This window comes from Meles meles, chromosome 9 (assembly GCF_922984935.1).
Source record: "Meles meles chromosome 9, mMelMel3.1 paternal haplotype, whole genome shotgun sequence".
In the NCBI taxonomy this organism is placed as follows: Eukaryota; Metazoa; Chordata; class Mammalia; order Carnivora; family Mustelidae; genus Meles; species Meles meles.
Genome location: NC_060074.1, coordinates 75,222,334 through 75,243,302, shown reverse-complemented (window position 1 = coordinate 75,243,302; position 20,969 = coordinate 75,222,334). Strand labels below are relative to the sequence as shown.

Below are 20,969 nucleotides of genomic sequence, written 5' to 3'. Positions count from 1 at the left end.
GGAATATGACTGTAAAGATGAAAATTTAAAAAGATTCTAAAAAAGGAATTGATAAGTTAGTTAAAAAAAGAGGAAAGAATGTGATCTGGCTGGAGAGTAGAACAAAGCTATGCACTAGATTTAGGGCATATTTTGATCTATTAGAAGATATTGTATCCCAAAAGTTTAAAGAAAAAATCCTATATGTATACAAGAAATAAAGTTAAATACAATGAAGGGATAAAATATAACTATAACAGTGAAAATTTAAAAAGATTTTTAAAAAGGTATTGATAAAATAAAATAGATTAAAAACATTAAAATAGGGGGCGCCTGGGTGGCTCAGTGGGTTAAAGCCTCTGCCTTCGGCTCGGGTCATGATTCCAGGGTCCTGGGATCGAGCCCCGCATGGGGCTCTCTGCTCAGCGGGGAGCCTGCTTCCTCCTCTCTCTCTGCCTGCCTCTCTGCCTAGTTGTGATTTCTCTCTGTCAAATAAATAAAATATTAAAAAAAAAAAAACATTAAAATAGGAAAGAGGAAAAATTAAAAAATAGAATAAGAATAAACAAAATTAAAAATATTTAACTTTGAAAGACTAAAGGATCATGGGGAAATAGCCATGAATTCTATGTGTTGCTTTCCTAGCTCTGGAGTTCCGCAGTTCTCATTTATCAGTGAACTTGGTCTTGGCTGCCTCTTCTTGATGATCTTCTGGGGGAAGGGCCTGTTGCAGTGATTCTCAAATGTCTTTGCCTGAGGTGGAATTGCACCACCCTTGCCAGGTCCAGGCTAGGCAATCTGCTCAGGTTCACTCTTGGTAGCTTTTGTTCCATGAATGCTTTCCATACAGCTTTGGAAGATGGGAATGAAAATGGCAGCCTCCCTATCTCTGGCCCCGTAGAAGCTGAGAGCTCAGGGCCCCACTCTTCAGATGTGCCCTCAGAGAAAAGCCTTCAATCCCTCCCGTCTCAACTGGTCTCTGGCCACGCCCAAGCTCACCAGCCTGTGACTGAACATTTCTATCTCTGGTGCGGGGCCCCATTTGGAGTCTCCAAACCCAGCAAATTCCTGCTGCATGCTCCCACACCACTCCTCAAAGAGAAGGAAGGAGATTCTCCCCGGATCTGCTGCTTGCTGGGTCCCTGCTCAAAGAGCAGTGGCCCGACTGTGCCTTGGATCATAGTTTAGGGTAATCCTGAGCTGAGAGCCCACTGCTCGGCTCTGTCTCTGTGGCCAGCTTCTCCACTCCAATATGTGGGAGCCCTGCCACACTCAGTCGCCTTTGGTCTTTTTATGTCCCTCTGGGTTCTGAGAACACACTGTCCCCGTGAGCACTCCATCCCCTGCTTAGCCTCTGGAGTGATGTCCCAAGTGTAGCAGACTTCTGAAAGTTCCAATTTTGTGCTCCACTGCTCTCTCACTTGCTGGGAGCTGGCCTTTCCCCACCACAGTCTAATTTCCTGTTACTTCGGTTTACTTCTCCACACATCCTACCTTCCAGAAAGTGGTCAATTTTCTTTCCTAGTATTGCTCTTTTTCTTCTCTTCTATCTCCTGTTGAGTTTGTAGGTGTTCAGAATGGTCTGATAACTATCTAGCTGAATTCCTGGAACCTGATCATATCTTGGTTTCCTACTCCTCTACCATCTTGCTCCTTCTTCCTTTTTTAAATTTTTAATTCTTAAATCCAGAAGCATTTTAGTGTGTTATGTGAGGTGGTAATCTGATGGGTTTTTTTCAAATATCAAAATGTTCTCAATATTACTTAATGAATAATCTGTCCCTCCCACTGATTTCTGATACTTCCTTGAAAATATATTAAGCTCTTGAGTCTCCTAGGTCTGCTTCTGGGCCAGCTATTCTATTCTGTTGATTGGTGTGTCTATTCTTTTGCCACCACCACACTATTTTTAGGGCTGCCTTTAAAATAAAGCAAAATAAAAATTAAAAAAAAATTAGTAGCATTGCATAGAAGGAGCTCTTTCCTACTGAAATAATTTTTTTTTTTTTTTTTTGGTGGCATAAGAAAACTCCATGGATGAGCATGGATGCCAGCAGTTTTAGAGGAGTAAAGAAAAAAGGGTTACATGCTTACAGATGGTTAAAATAAGGGAAAGGGTTAGTGAAGAAGCAGTATTTGCGGAGTGTATTCCTTGAATGGTCACAGTAGCCAACATGGAGAGACAGAACAAGACTATGTAGAATGCAGAAAATGAAAAGTGAAAAGAACAAAGAGCAAAGAACAAAACAGGAAAATAACATAAAAATGGAGAAGAAGAGGAGGATGGAGAAACAACAAGATGATTTATTAGAAGAGAATAATGATATGAATAGTATTACATTCCCAGAGATTTTTACAATAGTATTTCTGCAAATATGTAAGGTATATAGTGTATTTACATATAAAAATGCAAGCACACAAGGCCCAACTCATGGAATAAACAAAGACATACAATAACAGAATGATATATCAACATTAATGACAGATGAAACAGACTGAGACAAGAACCTTGCTCTTCAGAGTTGCAAATCACAACCAATTCTCTCCATAGTTGGATTGATGATCAAGAGAATTCACAAGTGTAGAGCCTACTTAGACATACCTGAAATTGTTAATAGATGTTTAATTTTCCAGTCTGGTAAATTTGTTTATGATTCTACATCTGTTGTTGTTTATGATTCTATGTCTGTTCATAATTCAATTGCTTTAGGCAGTACGACATAGAAAGCAGAATACAGGCTTTGGAGTTACACAAGCTTTGGCTCTACATTCTAGAGCTATAGATTAAGAGTCTTTTTTTTGGTGTTCTGTTGGCATATTAACTTTGTAATTCTGGATAAGTTATCTACTGTATCTTGGTCAAATTCCTCAGTAAAATGAAATTAATAGTAAATACCTCCGAGTGTTTTTCTGGTAATTTTATGAGATCATCAAATCTTCAGGAGAGTAACTGGCACATGATCAGTTTTGTATATTGCATTTATTTTTTTCTGTGAGCTTCTTAGCCTGCAAGGTCCTTGAAGACAAAGACCCTGTGTGTATTCCCTGATGTTTCCCTGGTGTCTAAATCCATACCCAAAACATCAGAAATGCTCAATAATATCTGTTGAAAAAAAATATTTGCATGGAATCTAATTGCCATCAAATTTCTGTTCTGTTTTTAACCCATTTGTTTCTTTTTGGGATTTTCATCAAGAGTTACAAGTATGATAATAGGAGAGAAGAGAGTAGACAAGACCACAAGTTTGCTTTTTGTAGGTCTACTCTCCAAATGTAAAAACATCTCTTCTTATCAAGAGTCCTAAATGCAGCACCATCTAAAGGACGCCACACTTCAAGTCAGTATCAACTAAAACTTTAGGTAAAGACAGCTCCCTGGTAGGAACTGGTTAACATCCAGGTAAGTACAAGTGTGGTTGGCACTGAGGCCAGGGGCTCGTGACAGGTGGTGTGTAACCTGGCAGAGGAGACCAGGAGGAAACAGAGTGTGAGGGCACAAAAACAGACTTCTACCTTGTAATTCTCCATAAGATGGTCTTTCTGTTTTATTCTGCAAATTTTGCAAGTCCAAATGTAGTTAGGAGATAGAATTTTGTGGAGAGATTCTAAAGAAAATGCACACTACTCTTTATCCTGGAGCATACATTCTAAACCAAAGAGCTTCCTTTCAGAAATGAATTTTTTTTTATAAATTTATTTATTTTTTTCAGCGTAACAGTATTCATTGTTTTTGCACAACACCCAGTGCTCCATGCAAAACGTGCCCTCCCTATTACCCACCACCTGTTCCCCCAAACTCCCACCCTTGACCCTTCAAAACCCTCAGGTTGTTTTTCAGAGTCCATAGTCTCTTATGGTTCGCCTCCCCTTCCAATTTTTTTTTTTTTTATAAACATATAATGTATTTTTATCCCCAGGGGTACAGGTCTGTGAATCGCCAGGTTTACACACTTCACAGCACTCACGATAGCACATACCCTACCCAATGTCCATAACCCCTTCCCCCTCTCCCAATCCCACCTCCCCCCAGCAACCCCCAGTTTGTTTTGTGAGATTAAGAGTCATTTATGGTTTGTCTCCCTCCCATAATGTATCCTTGGCTTTGAAGGAAATGTACCTTGGCTTCAGCCACATTACTTACTCAAGCCTTCTAATAACCATGAAGAAGAAAATTAAGAAAACTAACCAAATATTATACAACCCAGATGTCCACAAGCTTAACTTGCTTAACTTCACTAGTCTGTGGATGTCAATTATGAGAGGGAGGAATCACATTGCAGTAGTAACTCAGATTTTCTGTTTAACAGTATTATTTGTTTACAGGTTCTACTACCTATTTGACCTGGTCTATTTGGACCCTTAGCCCAATCTACCACAATCTATTTGTTACTGATGATTTGGTCAAATCACCCTCTCATTCTGTCCATGCACCTATCAACCAAGGTAGATAAAAGTGATTTTAAAAGTACAAAGAAGAATCTTCTGAACAACAAATGAGTCAAAGAAGAAATCAAAAAGGAAATGAAAAAATATCCTGAAACGAATGAAAACGGAAACACAACATGTTGAAATCTATACAATGCTGTGAAAGCAGTTCTAAGAGGACATTTATAGTGATAAATGCCAAGATTAAGAGAAAGGAAAGATCTCAAACAATCTAGCTCTATAGCTTAAGGAAATAAAAAAAGAACAAATAAACCCAAAGTTAAGAGAAAGAAGAAAATAGCAAAGATCAGAACAGAAATACAGACCAGAAAACAATAGAAAAGATCAACAAAACTAAGAGCTCTTAAAAAAAAAAAAAAAGATAAAAAAACCTGACAAATCTTTGGCTAAATTAAGGAAAAAAGAAGACTTGAAATCAAGCGAAAGAAGAGACATTACTACTGATACCACAGATGTACAAAAGATCATAGAGACTACTCTGAGCAATTAGATACTCACAAATAGGTTAATCTAGCAGTAATGGATAAATTTCTGGAAACAGAATGTACCAAGACTGAATTATGAATAAATAGAAAATCTGAACAGTCAATAACATGTAAACAGATTGAATCAGTAATCAAAAACCTCCAACAAGGAAAAATCCAGGAGCAAATGCCTTCACTGGTAAATTCTACCAAACTTTTAAGGAATCATTTACACCAATCCTTCTTAAACTCTTCCAAAATGTTGAGGATGAGAGAATAATTGCAAACTCATTCTATAAGGCTGGCATCTCTCTAATACCACAGACATATATGAACGATTACAAAACGATAGGCCAATATTCCTGATGAATACTGATGCAAAAATTCTTAACAGAATATTCTCAAACTGAATTCAGTAGCACAGTAGAAGGATCATATATTTTGAATATTGTGACCAAGTGAGATTTATCTCTTGGGAATCAAGAAGGCTCAACATATCAAATCAATACATGTGATATACTGCATTAATAGAATGAAAGATAAAAATGATATCATCTCAATAGATGCAGAAAAGGCATTTGGAAAAATACAACATCCTTTCATGATAAAAACTCTCAATTAATTGGGTAGAGAAGGAAGATACTTGAATATAATAAAGGCCATACATGACAAACCCACAGTTAACATCATATGCAACAATGAAGTGTTGAAAGATTTTTCTTTTAAGATCAGGAACAAGAAAAAGTTCCCACTCTCACCACTCTTTTTCAACATAGTATTAGAGCATTCTTTTAAAGAAACAAAGGGTATCCAAATCAGAAAAGAACTAATCAGTGAATTCAGTAAAGTTGCAGTATGTAAGCTCAACATACAGAAATCAGTGTGTTTCTAAACATTAGTGACAAAATATTTTAAAAAGAAAAGTCCATTCATAATAGCATCAAAGACAACAAAACAGGAACAATTTTAACCAAGGAAGTGAAACATCTGTACTCTCCAAACTACAAGACTTTGATGAAAAACAATGAAGAAGACACAAGCAAGTGGAGAGATGTCCCATGTTCATGAATTGGAAGAATATTAAAATGTTCATACTACCCAAAGTCATCTATAGATGTAATATAATCCCTATCAAAATTCTAATGGCATTTTCCACAAAAAACACAAAATCTTAAAATTTATGTAATCCCCCCAAACCTCAAATAGCCAAAACAATCCTGAGGAAGAAAAGCATTATACTTCCTGATTTCAAACTATATTATAAAGCTATAGTAATTAAAACAGTATGGGCCTATCATAAGACACCTAGACCAATGGAACAGATTTGAGACCCAGAAGTAAAACACCATCAGCATGGTCAGCTAATACTTAACAAGGAAGCTGAAAAGACTCAACAGGGAAAGAATAAGTGTTTTCAATAAATAGTGTTGGGAAAACTGGATAATGGGATGCAGAAAATTGAAATTAGACCCTTATCTGAAACCACGCACAAAAATGAACTCATAGTTGCCTGTAGACTTAAACATAAGATTTGAAACCATAAAACTCCTAGAAGAAAGCATAGGGAGAAAAGCTCCTTGACATTGGTCTTAGCAACGATTTTTGGATATGGCAATAGAAGCACAAGAAACAAAAGAAAAAACCAGTAAGTGGAAGTACATCAAACTTTTAGAAAGCTTCTGCACAACAAAACAACAACAGCAACAACAAACAATCAACAAAATGAAAAGACAACATACAGTTTGGAGAAAATATTTGTAAAGCTTATATCTATCTGAAAAGTGGTTAATATTCAAAGTATATAGCCAAGACAAACAAACAAAAAACCATCCCATAATCATATGACTCAATAGCAAAAAAAAAAAAAAAAAAAAAAAAACTACTTAAAAAATAGGCAGAGGAACTGAATAGACATTTTTCCAAAGAAGATATACAGATAGATAATAGGTACATGAAAAGATGTTCAACATTACTTATTGTAAGAGAAAAACAAATCAAAACAATGAGATATCACCTCACACCTATTGGAATGGCTGTTGTCAAAAAGATAATAGATAAGAGTTGGCAAGGTTGTTGAGAAAAGAGAATCCTTGTGCACTCTTGGTGGGATTGCAAGTTGGTGCAGCCACTATGGACAAGAAGATGGAGGTTTCTTTAAAAATTTAAAATAGAGGTACCATATGATCCAGAATTCCCATTTCCGGGTATACATCCAAAGGAAATGAAAATAAAATCTTGAAGAGATATCTGCATTCCCATATTTATTACAACAGTATTCTCAATAGCCAAGCTATGAAAACAACCAAAGTGTCTTGTCAATGGGGGAATGAATAAAGAAGTGATATAAATACAAAGGAATATAATTTAGCCATGAAAAAGAAGGAAATCCTGTCATTTGTGAGAACATGGTTGGACCTCAAGGACATTATGCTAAGTGAAATAAGTCAGAGCAAGATAATACTGTATGAATTCATATATGAATTCATATATTTATATATTCACAGGAACAGAATAGAATGGTGGTTACCAGGGGCTGGAAGATCAGAGCAATGGGGAGATGTTGGTCAAACTTCCAAACTAATTTGGAGTACAACTTCCAATTAGAAGGTAAGTTCTCAGGATTTAATGCACAACATGGTTAATTATAGTTAACAATATTGTATAATATATGTGAAAGTTGCTAACTGAGTACATCCTAAATAGTCTCACTGCAGGGGTGCCTGGTTAGTTCAGTTGGTTAAGCATCCAATTCTTGATTTTTGGCTCAGGTCATGATCTCAGGATTGTAAAATCAAGCCCTGCCTTAGGCTCTGGATGTGGAGCCTGCTTGGGATTCTCTCTCTCTCTCTCCCTCTGTCCCTCACCCCCAATCTCTTGCTCTAAAAAAAAAAAGTGTGTGCATATATATATATGTATATATATATATATATATATACACATATGTATGTATATGTCTATGTATATGTACATATATATTTGATTATATATTATATTTAAAATATATATTTATTAATATTTATATATGTATATGATATATGTGTGATGAAGGTGCTAACTAATGCTACAGTGGTAATTATTTTGTAGTCAGCACATTGTACACCTTAAACATATACAATGTCTTATGTCACTTATACCTCAATAAGGCTGAAAATAATAAATAATTGGAATACTAATATTTCTAAGTCTAAAGTTTGTGTTACCTCAAAGTATCTTCAAATATCTCCACAAGAATTTAAGTATTTGAAAAACAACTTTAAAAGAGACCTTTAAAAACCCAAGTAATATTACAACACAGCTTAGTACATGATTTACCATTGGCAGGAAGGGGGAAGTAATGGATTGGTAAGTTCACAGATTAAACCACAGAGTGTAGTAGCTTAAAGAAGGTTGGAAATCACTATATTAAAATATAAATTGAAAAAGTGGAAAGGTGAAGTTTAGTGGATTCAGATATTCAGGGAGTCACTCAATGTTTAAACATGGTCCTCTATGCCTCTACATTTTATCTATATTAAATATATGTATATTGAAATATATATCAATTAATATAAATAAATATAAATTATAAATGAAATAGATATAAAATATGTAATATATAGATATCTATAAATATATATAAATACTTATAAACACATATATGATTATATATATAAATATATAAATAATAGAAATCCAATAAAATGCAAGATAGATAAATATAGATTGAATATTTAACATAGGAGCAAATTTCAAAACAAATGCTAATTATAGCTATTTCCTTTCTCCATGGATTTTTTTTCTTAAGTACCAGTGAAGTACATGGAAAAAAAAGAAAATCCAAGGAAGTTGTGTATTTTATTTTGAATATTTATATTTAACATACCTGTGTCAGGTATGGGAAAATAGAATTAAGAATCTGAGAAGTTAAAAGTCCATGAAATGTATTTTAAGCAGACATTTTTACAACAGAAGCTTTTTTTTTTTAAGGTGTTATTTGTTTGACAGAGAGAAAGATAGCACAGGCAGGGGGAATAGCAGGCAGAGGAAGAAGCAGTCTTCCCTCCAAGCAAGGAGCCTGATGCAGGCCTCGATCGAAGAACTTTGAGATCAAGACCTGAGCCGAAGGCAGACAGTTAACTGAGCCACCCAGGCGCCCCCAGCAGATGTTTTTGTTTAATATTTGAAGTATAGGAAAATGAACATAATTTTTAATAATTTATATATATTAAGCATAATTATGCATAATTTATACAAATGCCTATAAAATTACTAAACAATCCTATGGTGAATATTACTAGAAGAATTGATTTCCACTCTTCTATGTATAAATTCCTTAACAATGTAATTTCATTTTAACAACCAAAAAAAAAGTAAGAACTATGACACAAACCCAAAGCAGTTTTATTATGATGCTGTTAATTTGCATCCATGTATGAAACTATTCTGTATTGTGATTGCTCACATTGATTTGGGAAATTCTTATTTTTTTCTTTTTTTAGAGATGAAGGAGTGAGAGTGAGAGGGAGAGAGAGAATCCCAAGCAGGCTCGCTAGGCTTGATCTCACACCCTGAGATCATGACTTGAGACAAAATCAAGAGTCAGACGTGTAACAGACTAAACCACCTAAGCACCCTGATTTGGGAAATTCTTTAAGAGGGTTCTTGGCATTTCCAGGACATTAGGCTTGGTGTATTTTCTATGTTAGAAAAGCCTTCTTGTCAAAGTGCTTCATGTGTGTATTTTATCTTCAGTTTTCTAATGGGGAAAACTGGAAACAGAGATGGAGTTTTGTATGTCTGTTGTTGACTTTTAAGAATGTTTGTGTGAGGTTCTGTCTCAGAGCTCTGTCCAGGAAGCGCTCAACTGTGTGAACTAGCTGAGTGAAGGGTGTGTGTGGACATCTGAATAATTTTTGACTTCACATTAGGATAGAAGACCTTACTCTCTGTGGTGTTGGAGCAAGAGCCTAAGAGGGAAGTGGCTAGGTTGTAGACTCACTTGGTCCATAGACTTGAATAAGACACTGAACTTCTTTTGCCTCAGTTCTTCAACTCCTCTGACAGAAGTGCAAGGCTGCTGAGGGGCCTGGCCAGGCCCAGAGGTTACACGTTTTACAAATCTAAAGGAATTTGTTGAGGATGGTGCTAATTAAGGACATCAGGGCCAATGCACAGCAGGTGCTCAGCAAACATGTGTGGTGAGGCCATGAGCTCACACTGAAAGCAAGAGCTTAAGGCAGGGACAAGCCAGAAGCAGAATCTAAACTCTACATAAAGTAAATTGACTTTGCTTTTGAAGTCCTTCCTTTATGAGTATGGAATTTGTGATAGGAAACTGGTTTGTTTAGGGTGGTATGAGTTATGTGAGGTGTGGCACAAATGAGCTGCTACTTTTGTTTCCATTTTTGATTTCCAGGTTTCTGTGAGTTTCTCTCATCTTGTTTCCTGTTTTTCCTAAAAGCTGGAGTATATGAATATCTTTTTTCCTGCAGGTGTTAGTAACTTCTTTATCCTTCCGGACATTCTCAGCAATGATTGCCTTTCATGTTGGATTTGATTGGGTGAGTGACGTATTAACAAAAATGAAGATTCTCGTAGCAAGGGACTTCTGTGTGAGCACTGGTGTGAGGCGTTCTCACTTGGAGCAAGGATGCAGATCTTAAAGTCCATACAATAAATATTTGGAAACTCAGTTAAGTTTTAAAGAATATAACCTACTGTAGAATTTTGTTAAACCTGGCTTTGTCATTAACCAATGCCAACAAACTGTCAGTAAACTATGAAACATCACCCCATATAACTGAGAAAGCCCATCATAACACTACTTGAAATAGTCTTACTGTATATAATGCACATATCTGCACACATATGTTATTAATGTGTGATATATATTATTTACATTCATTTCTTTATGTTTTCATGTTTCATACTAAAACCTCATATTTTAAAAAGAAACTTTTTTTCTTTTTAACTCTTTACATGCTTCCTGCTTAGAATCCATGGATAATACCATCCTGTATAGGGTATTTGATTTTCATGTCCTTGGGTTTTACATTATATTATTTTTCCTTCCTTGGCAAAAATTCTTACTGCTTAGAGAAGTGACAGCTCACCTTCAGTGTCACTGCTGGCTTCCCAAGCATCTGGAAGGACTTCTGCTCTTTAGGCTTCCCTGGGGATTACTCTGGGCTGGAAATTCTCAGCCTCAACTAGAGTTTAGCAACAGTTAGGAAAAACAAAAGAAATCTAATTTTCCAAAATCAAGTTGGCTAAGACTCCTATCTTCTCATATAACCATCCACTGTTCTGAAGGGTGACTCTTAGGACACCCAATTATGTTAAAAGACATTCTATCAGGGAAAAAACCCTGCTGCGTTGGGATAAAATGTAGAGGCATAGAGGACCATGTTTAAACATTGAGTGACTCCCTGAATATCTGAACCCACTAAACTTCACCTTTCCACTTTTTCAATTTATATTTTAATATAGTGATTTCCAACCTTCTTTAAACTACTACACTCTGTGGTTTAATCTGTGAAATTACCAATCCATTACTTCCCCTTTCCTGCCAATGGTAAATCATGTACTAAGCTGTGTTGTAATATTACTTGGGTTTTTAAAGGTCTCTTTTAAAGTTGTTTTTCAAATACTTAAATTCTTGTGGAGATATTTGAAGATACTTTGAGGTAACACAAACTTTAGACTTAGAAATATTAGTATTCCAATTATTTATTATTTTCAGCCTTATTGAGGTATAAGTGACATAAGACATTGTATATGTTTAAGGTGTACAATGTGCTGACTGCAAAATAATTACCACTGTAAAATAGTATTCCTCTTCCCCTGTTCTCTTCCTTACCTTGCCTTATTTTTTTTTCATAACACTTACTATATTCTGACATAATTATATGTGTACTTTTTGCTTCCTGTTTGGTTTTGTCCCCTCCACCAGAACAAAAACTCCATCAGTGAATGAACTTTGTGTGCCTGGCATCTAGAATAGTGTCTGACACTTAGTAGGTATTTAGTCATACTCGATGAATGAATAAGTGATACATGTGTAGAAGAATGAGCTGATGACTAGAATGGAGGCTTAAAGGGAAAGAGCAATTCCCATTTACTTATGGATGGCAATTGAAAGTGCTTGTAATCTAAAATAAACTAGAAGTACGAGGAGGAATATTAAATAATACAAAGAATGACTTAGGAAAATTTTGGCTAAAGTGAGTGGTAAAGATGGTATTCTAGAAATGATGACTCACTGAAGTGTTTTTACCATCTGATTATAGTAAAATAATCTCCTCCCTGGTAATGCATATCTTATGTCTTTCTAATACATTTAATCCATTTGGGTTGCTGAGCATGTGTTTCAATTTATCTTAATTTTAATAATCTATTTCAAAATTTTTGGCATTTACTAGATTTAGGATACCTCTTAACAGAAATTGTCATCATCTTAGAAGCAATAATATATGAGTATCAGAATACCACCTATGTACCAAACATTGTTTTAAGTGTTTTACAAATATTATCTTATTTAATCCTCCCCCCAAAATCCATGATGTAGGTATTCCCATTATTTCCATTTTGTAATGCTCGATTTGTAATGAGGAAATTGAGGCACAGAGAGATTAAGGCAGTGGGACTTCAAAAGCCATATTCCTAACTCGCTGGCTTTGCCATATTGTGTGATTTATTTTGTTGCCATTGTTTTGTGATGACTATCAGTTTATTATTCCTGTTATTCTCTGTATTCCATAGAAATACCTTGAAAATATCCCCCGATTTCTCTGGCAAATTCTAAATACGTGATTCAGTCTAGTTAAACTAGTACTGGTTGTTGTTCTCCTAGATTTAATCATAGTGTATTTTTAGGTTGGTTGCTTATTTTATTGCTTATAATCTGTCCTTTCTTACTGAAATGTTGCCTTTTCAAGGGTAGAGACCTCTGTTTCATTCACTGCTGTATTTCTAATGCATAAGTGCCCGGCATATAGCAAATGCTCAATAACTACTACTTGCATGAATACTGACTGAATGAAATGTATTAAAAGTGTTTTTTTTTCTATATGTAATGTGATTTAATCAGTTAGCCAATATTTATAAGTATCAGTTTTGTGCGTAGAATTGTGTTCTCTCCATGGCACTTGCTAAATACCAGGTTGTCTTCCAAGCATTTTTTGTAAGCAACTCTTTTAATCTCTACAATGACCCTACGAGGTGGTCTGAAAAGATTCCCAAAAATGTTAAGACATGGCTTCTTTCCATATGGAGCTTCAAATCTAGTTGAGAAATAATACTAGTGGAGATGAAATTGTTAGAAACAAAGCAAATTTGCAATATAAACATATAATTATTAAATTGTGACAACAGTCAAATTTTAGAAAAAAGGACTATAGGCAGGTATTTCAACTTTCAAAAGGAATTGGTAATTTATCTTGGTCTTAAATGATGGGAGGAATTCTGATAGATGAAGGGAGGAAGAGGATGATACCCCTGCAAAGAACAACTAAATTAAGGAAGAGACCAAGGATGATCCTTGGGGACTGATAAAAATGGTAAATGTCATTGAGCAGGTGGGAGGGGCCAGGCCATAGACAGCTTTGAAACACAGGCAGAAAAGTTCGGACAGGAGGTGGTAGATATCAGTAAATCCCTGTGCGTGTGTGTGTGTGATTTATAAAGTCAGGAAAATAAGTCTTCCAGCCATATGTGGATTAAATGGAATAGAGGATAAAACACTTGTCCCAGTTCTTGGCATGAATAGCTATCACTAAATGGTAGCTATTATTTTTATTGCTAATAATAATAATAGCAGAGAAAGCTTTGCCTTGAATTTTTGACCTGGATAAATAGACTCATTCTGCTTTATTTATTTCAGGTCTATCTAATTTGTCTTTATATAAAGTTTAACTAATGATAGTATTGATTAAGACAAACACCTGGGATTCTCTATGAAGAATTGAGCAGACCCCACATATATTCTAGTAAAGAAAATGTATTGTTTTAATATCATAGCCATAGACCAAGCTATGGTCTTGGTCTATGATAGTTGCCTGGGTGGCTTAGTAGGTTAAGCATCAGACTTGATTTTGGTTCAGGTCTTGACCTTGATATCTTGGGATCAAGCCCTGCCTACCTCAGGACCCACACTCAGCGAGGAGTCTGCTTGTCCCTCTCCCTCTATTCCTCCCCCTGCTCGTGCTCTCTTTCAAATAAATAAATAAAATCTTTTTAAAAAATCACATGATAAAGTTTCCAAACTACCAGCTAATTATATTTTATGAAAATGTGCTATTTGCCGCTGTGAAAAACAGTCTGATATTTTCTCAAGAAATTAAAAATTGAATTACCATATGATACACTGATTCCATTTCTAGGTATATACACAAAAGAATTGAAGGCAGGATCTCAGATAATTTGTATACCGTGTTCATAGCAGCATTATTCACAATAGCTAAAATATGGAAGCAGTACAAGTGTCCATAGATGGATAAATAGATATGCAAAAATGTGATGTATACACACACACACACACACATACACACAAACAGAGGAATATTAGTCAACCTTAAAAAGGAAAGAAATTCTGACAGAGGCTGCAACGTGGATGAACCTCTAAGACATTATGCTAAGTGCAGTGAGCCAGTCACAAAAAGGTAAATACTGTATGATCCCATTTATATGAAGTACTTAGAATAGTCAAAATCAGAGACAGCAGAATGGTGATTGCCAGGGGGTTTGGGGGAGGAGGGAATGGAGAACTATTGTTTAATGGGTATAGATTTTCAGTTTTACAAGGTTAAAAGAGTTATGGAGATAAGTGGGTGTAATGCTTGCACAACATAAGGAATGTGTTTAATATCCCTGAACTGTACACTTAAAAATAGTTAAAATGGTAAATGTCATGTTATGTGTATTTTACCTTAATAAAAGAAATTGGGGGAAAGAAATGCTATTTGTAACTCTATAGAATCCAGTTACAGTTTTTGATATATTCTCATGGAAGATACTTCACTAAAATTCAGCTAGTATAAAAACGGGCATTTCCCAGAAGGATAAAGAGAGAAGGCATAATAACCTTTTGTAAGATCCTCCATAAACTTCAAAGGATATGAGACTGCCTGTAAGGATTTTTGTTTTGTTTTGTTTTGTTTTGGCTTTTTTTTGTTTGTTTGATTGGTTGGATTTTTTTGTTTGTTTGTTTTTGTTTTTTTGGTGATGATGGGGAGGTGGAGTATAAACAAACTATCTCAAAAAGCTTTTTTTAAAAAAAAGTCCATCTAATTATAGTGTACCAATTTTCTTAGTACAATATATTTTACACTAACTATTTTCCAAATTGTTTCCCAGAGTTAATAGTGCAACTTATGATTAAATATTATGCTAAATGAAGAAACATGGCAAAAGTTCAAAATGAGCTAAATGTGGATAGAGAGATTTGAACAACAAAGCTTCTGCAGAGGAAAGGACTAAAAAGTTGAAAAGACAGCAGGGGAAGGGCAGACAAAAGTGAGTCAAGCCTTTTAAAGGTTTTAAAGCCAAGAATTTGAATTAAAAAATATTAGTCCGAAATCACTTAAATTCATGTATGCAGTTTGCATTTTCGTCTATGTATCCCAACGTAGAAAACAATTTCTTTATGCAACACCGAGCCCTGCTTCCATCTAATTAACAGAGAAAGGTCATCTGCACAGAAAAAGGCACTACCTTTGCTGCTAAAGAGCTGGACTAATCTTTTAACAACGTCTTAAATATTTCTAATTCCCTTTGCCCTTTAACCTTAGCATTCATCAGACTTTCAGCCATATTTTCTGTCCCCTGCATCTCTCTTTTCCTTTTTCCTTGGTGTGGACCTCTAGCGCCACACATTCCAGCCTACCCTCCACACACATCATCCATCCTGAGTGGGGCTTTGTGAACATCACCACTTTTTCCCCAGCCATTGTCTTTGCAGCCTGCTGACAGAAGGTCCCTTTGCCTCTTGAAGGTTTATATACAACTATGACACACCCTGAGTTTCTTTTTTCTTTTTTGGAACAGTAAGATTGACTTGGAGTAAAAGAGCACTGTGTATTTTGGGTGCAAGTCACTGTTTGCTGTTCCAGGTGGCAATGTACACAAAGATTGAAGCAATACTCCTTTGGGCATTTTAGTTTAGGGTGTGGCTATTATGTGACACAGTTGTCAACTCTTGATTGTTCTTGAGGGCAATTAGCGGAAAACTGGTTTTTCTGTTTGTTTTGTTTCGTTTGGACTAACTACTTGCTCAAGCAGAAGGAGCTTGCCTTCGACACCGAGGCAAACTCAACAAAGAGGTCAGGTTGGTTCTCCATTTCTGCCATGAAATGAAAGTATTTATGACATTTTCTACATCCTGGTATCTCTTGGTGGCTACTCTCCTGAGCTTGCTCTAACCTCTCCTTTCACGGCGTCAGATAGTTTGTGGATCCCAGTTTCTGGGATCCAGGTGTGGTTTCCATCTTGCCAGCCAGCAGGCAGATGCTGAGACCAGGGACCTGGGTCTATCTAACTACAGAGCAGCCATGACATATTGTGGGAAACAAAAACAATCACTGAACACCCAAGTATATGTGAAAGCACTTTTCCCTCCTTGACTCAAGAATATTATCATGAACCTTAGCAACACAGAGCAGTGGTCCTGACTCAGTCTTCTGAACATGAGGCTTGAACCTGAACATGCTTTTGAAATGACCTAAGGGTTTAAACAGTGAGTGGACTAGTTTAACTCTGTTTATTACTTTATCCTCCATTCTGGCTTTGTCCCAGCGGTTTCCAACAGCTCTAGCAATTTTGGAGTCAGTATCTCTGATGTATTTGCATCTGACCTCTGACCTAAACGACAGTGTTATTTTCAGCTGTTCTTTGACAGGGAATCCAACAGCTGCTGTTTAATACCACAGACAGCTTGTGACACACGCTGGGTTTCTAGCAAGAGGATTAATCTGCCGATCTTGGACTCTGATTTGATTTGAAGGGGTCTATAATTTTCCTGCATAGGTGGGTGGAGAAGAATAAAAATCAAACCTGAAGTACATACATTGTTATCCTTTTTAAAAAAAATTGTAGTAAAATATACAGAGTTAACCCTTAATTAAACAAAAGAAATTTTTTTTCTTGCTGCAATTTAAAGGTAATAACAAGGTATATTAACTTCCTGTTGGTTGTGATAATTGAATTTGAAAATGCTGGTGAATGGAGTAAAGTAGTCACAAAGAAATCCTGAAATGGTAGATCTCTATTGATAGTTGCTTATTGAAATATTTTTAAAATGTCCCTAAGAAATCTGAAGTCCTGAGAAAATGTGACCATGCCTCATAAACTTCATTTGACAAAAGGCAGTAAGTTTTAGAGAAGCAAATTAATCCAAAATTGTAAGCAATTCTGTGGCTTAATCCCAAAATACACACTAGAACTTATTTTTAAAGTACATTTTGGGGGGTTTTCTTTGCATAAGGGAGACTTAAAAATCTTGAAAGGATTGATATCCAGGTCTGTGACTGGCTGGTTTCAAAGTCCACCCTAACCATATAGACTCAATGGCAAAATTAATTTGGGTTGTCAGGATGTAATTTTTTTCCCATTTGCTGTTAAACATCAACTGATAGGCAGAGAGCTAGAAACTGCCCTCCCCGTTTAAGATAATGGCAAAAATATCAGGCACTTAGTGTTACCATACCAGGGGTGTGGCGATTCTTTCCCCTTCTCTTCTCTCTCTCCCCCTCTTGTGATAAACTCAATGGGGTTGTCTATTTTTAACCTCCTGTTCTTTCCTTTTGGCAGAGTAATCAGTATGGGCTGAGCTCTTTCCCTGAATGAATCCAAGTAACCCCAGTGACTGCCTTCTGAAATGACCAGCAGGCACACATCTGTCCAGAGGCTGTCCAGAGTATAAATTCTGGTTCTAAAGTGCCATGTCCAGCCAAGGAAGTCCTGGTGTGGAGTTTTCTACGACGACAGTCAGTTCAGTAGCTGTTCAGGCTGGGGACTCCAAAATCGTGATAGCAGTCATAAAGGTAAGACAACTTTCTTTTTCCTCTGTGGCTGTTGGCTTTTTGCAGGGTGTTAATAATCCCAAAGAACATTCCACATAGTCGGCAGGACTCAGCATATAGAAAATAGCACAGCAAGTACATCTTACTTGTAAGTTTCAGCAATTCACGATGGTTTCTCTTTCAGTTAGCCAGAAAACATCTGTTGCAGCTTAATTAAAACAAAAACAAAAAACTCTACCATATACTTTCAATTTTATTGTTAAAGCCAAGCTGCTCATGACTGCAAGTCCATGATTACCAGGCTGGAGAGTCAGGTGGACCTGTAAAATGTTAGTGATTTTTGAGAGTGGATGTGATGGAGGAGGGAAGAGGACGTTCCCAGTAGAAACGGGCTGGTGCTCTTTCGAACATGATGGAGGGCAGGGAACACCTAATAGGAGGTTCTGATATGTGCCCTCTGCAGCACTGCTTTTGCCATGGTAAAGGCACTAGTGAATCCTTATCACATTTTGGGAGAATGAAGACCCTGCCAGGGAAGGTGCAAAGGGCAGGCGTCAAATTTGTCCTTATCAGCAGGAAGTTGAAACACTTGAGGCTTAGGGCTACTGCATATTTTATGTCAAGGAAGTTGCTGGTTTGCAACGATGGCCACGTACTTTTAGGTTGAAGAAGACATCCATGATTTTATTTCCCATGGAATGTCTTGCAAAAACCCCTGAAGCATTATGCTTGGATTTAGACAAGTCACTACTTCAGGAATTCAGTGTTTAATGAAGGGAACAAGGCAGACGAGCCGGTGCTCACGAGCCAGTTACTTTCAGGACCTCATCAACCTGATTTCTCTGGCCTTTGTTAGAAGCCGTGACTGAGGCCTGTTTAATTTAACTTAATTGCTGTGAATTTTACGTTAACATCAAAATTTGTAACAGGAAAACAGCAGTTGATACTGAGCAAAACGATTCCCTCTAGAACACTGAACGTAAAGTGTTCCTACTGGTGTGATTCCCAGTGCTCTTGAGAACTGGCCCCATGTAAACAGCACTTCTGATGATTCCCTGGCCCTCAAGTCCTTTCAAAGGTAGTAGGTGGACATGGAAAGAAGCCTGAAGCAGAAGTAGCAAAAATTGATGATTTACATGTGATTTTATGATGATTTGAGTAACTACAAATTTCAGCCAGTGAGGGAAACGAGGCAAACTCATTGTTTTTAAAGAAGTTAACTTTTCTTTCCTTCAAATAGGAAACATTTCTTAGAGCAGGAAGAGGGATAATGTGTATGGGATAAATTATAGGAGAATCAGAGTTCATTTGACTGTACAGGGGGAAAAAATTCCTAAAATTATGCTGGAAATACTTATTTTAACTTGACCGTGTTTCTAAGAATGTTCCCTCTGACCACCCCTCACTGCTTCTTTAATAAATGCTGTCTCAAATAAAATAAATCTCAAGCTATTCAGAGTAGAAAGTCCATCTTTTTTTAAAAATATTTTTATTTTTTTATAAACATATAATGTATTTTTATCCCCAGGGGTACAGGTCTGTGAATCGCCAGGTTTACACACTTCACAGCACTCACCATAGCACATACCCTCCCCAAAGTCCATAACCCCACCTCCCTCTCCCACCTCCCTCCCACCCTCCCCCCCAGCAACCCTTAAGTTTGTTTTGTGAGATTAAGAGTCACTTATGGTTTGTCTCCCTCCCAATCCCATCTTGTTTCATTTATTCTTTTCCTACCCCCAAACCCCCAACATTGCATCTCCCCTTCCTCATATCAGGGAGATCATATGATAGTTGTCTAGAAAGTCCATCTTAAAGAAATATAAGTGTCGGTGTCTAATCTGTATGGGTTTGTTTCCAAATGGTTTTAGGGCACTCATGATATGGACTAGTCACACATTTTTTTTCATTTCTCTTCAGCAATTTGCTTATCCATGTGCAGTGTCTTTTTTTTTTTAGCAGGGAGAGGAAGAGGGAGAAGCAGGCTCGCTACTGAGTAAGGAACCAGACATGGGGCTCCATCCCAGGACCCTGGAATCCCCAGACATGGGGCTCCATCCCAGGACCCTGGAATCATGACCTGAGTCGAAGGCAGTCACTTAACCAACTGAGCCACCCAGGCGCCCCTGTGCAGTGTCTTTTAATGGTTCCTCTTGCTTAAACAGTTGCTGCTTCTTAGAAAGGCAATTCCTCAGGAAGTGCAATGGTGAATTATATACTGGAGCACCGAAACTGTCCTACGTGTTGGAAACAAATTGGCTGCATTCATACAGCTGTTGTCACACGCTTCTAAACTTATTGACATTATCATACATGCATTATTATCATACATACATATCAACAACAAAAATTGGAAAATGTTATATTTTTCTTTAATGTAGGATAAAAATCTGTTGCTTCCTCTGCTGCTTATTCTTCCCAGTTGAACCAGAGAGGTCAATGTAAAGACACTGATCAGCCTAAATAGCATTTATAAAACCTTTTCCCCTTGGTGAAGCTTGCATCCTATTTGCCCAGGTGCAATCTCACTACTTTTATGGAATTAAGTTTTGTGAGAGAGAGAATGTACAATTGGTAACATGTTCTATAACTTTGTAATAGTCAGTAATATCTAATCTATTGTATGTGTTCTTCTAATTTAAATACAGTATGCCAAGAGAAAAGAATTTACCCTAAGAACGAAGGAAAAGACAGGGCATGGATTTATATCAAACCTGTTAGATTTCAATGTCAGTAAGACCTATCTCTATGGAAGGAATAAAGTGTTCACAGTATAACTGAAACTGTAAAAAAGAAAGGAAAGAAGGAAGGAAGGAAAGAAGGAAAGAAAAAAAGGAGAAGGGTAAAGGGGAAGAAACAAGAGGAACTAAAAGTGCATTTTGTTTCATTTTTATTTATAGTGTGGCAAGTGGGTGCAACTTCAGTTGGCTGAATCACAGCCCAATCTTCTAGAAATTGGTAGCAGTCAAGATGAGACCAAAAAGCTTCTTCATGATCATGAACTTCTTTTGGGCAAGCTCAAGGTAAGATATTAAAATGTGAAGCAGATGCCAAAAATAAATAAATAAATAAAAATCTATTCCTT

General features: G+C 36.6%; 1 protein-coding gene across 1 annotated transcript in view; it reads left to right on the top strand.

Moving 5' to 3' along the window:
- Positions 1–17,708: 17,708 nt before the first annotated feature.
- Positions 17,709–20,969, top strand: part of CCDC141 (coiled-coil domain containing 141) — a 220,131-nt gene continuing 216,870 nt past the window's right edge. The window contains exons 1-2 of the mRNA XM_046018027.1: positions 17,709–17,905; positions 20,785–20,907. Coding sequence (XP_045873983.1) covers positions 17,804–17,905; positions 20,785–20,907 — 225 coding nt within the window. The 5' untranslated portion in view covers positions 17,709–17,803. The remainder of the gene's footprint in view (positions 17,906–20,784; positions 20,908–20,969) is intronic.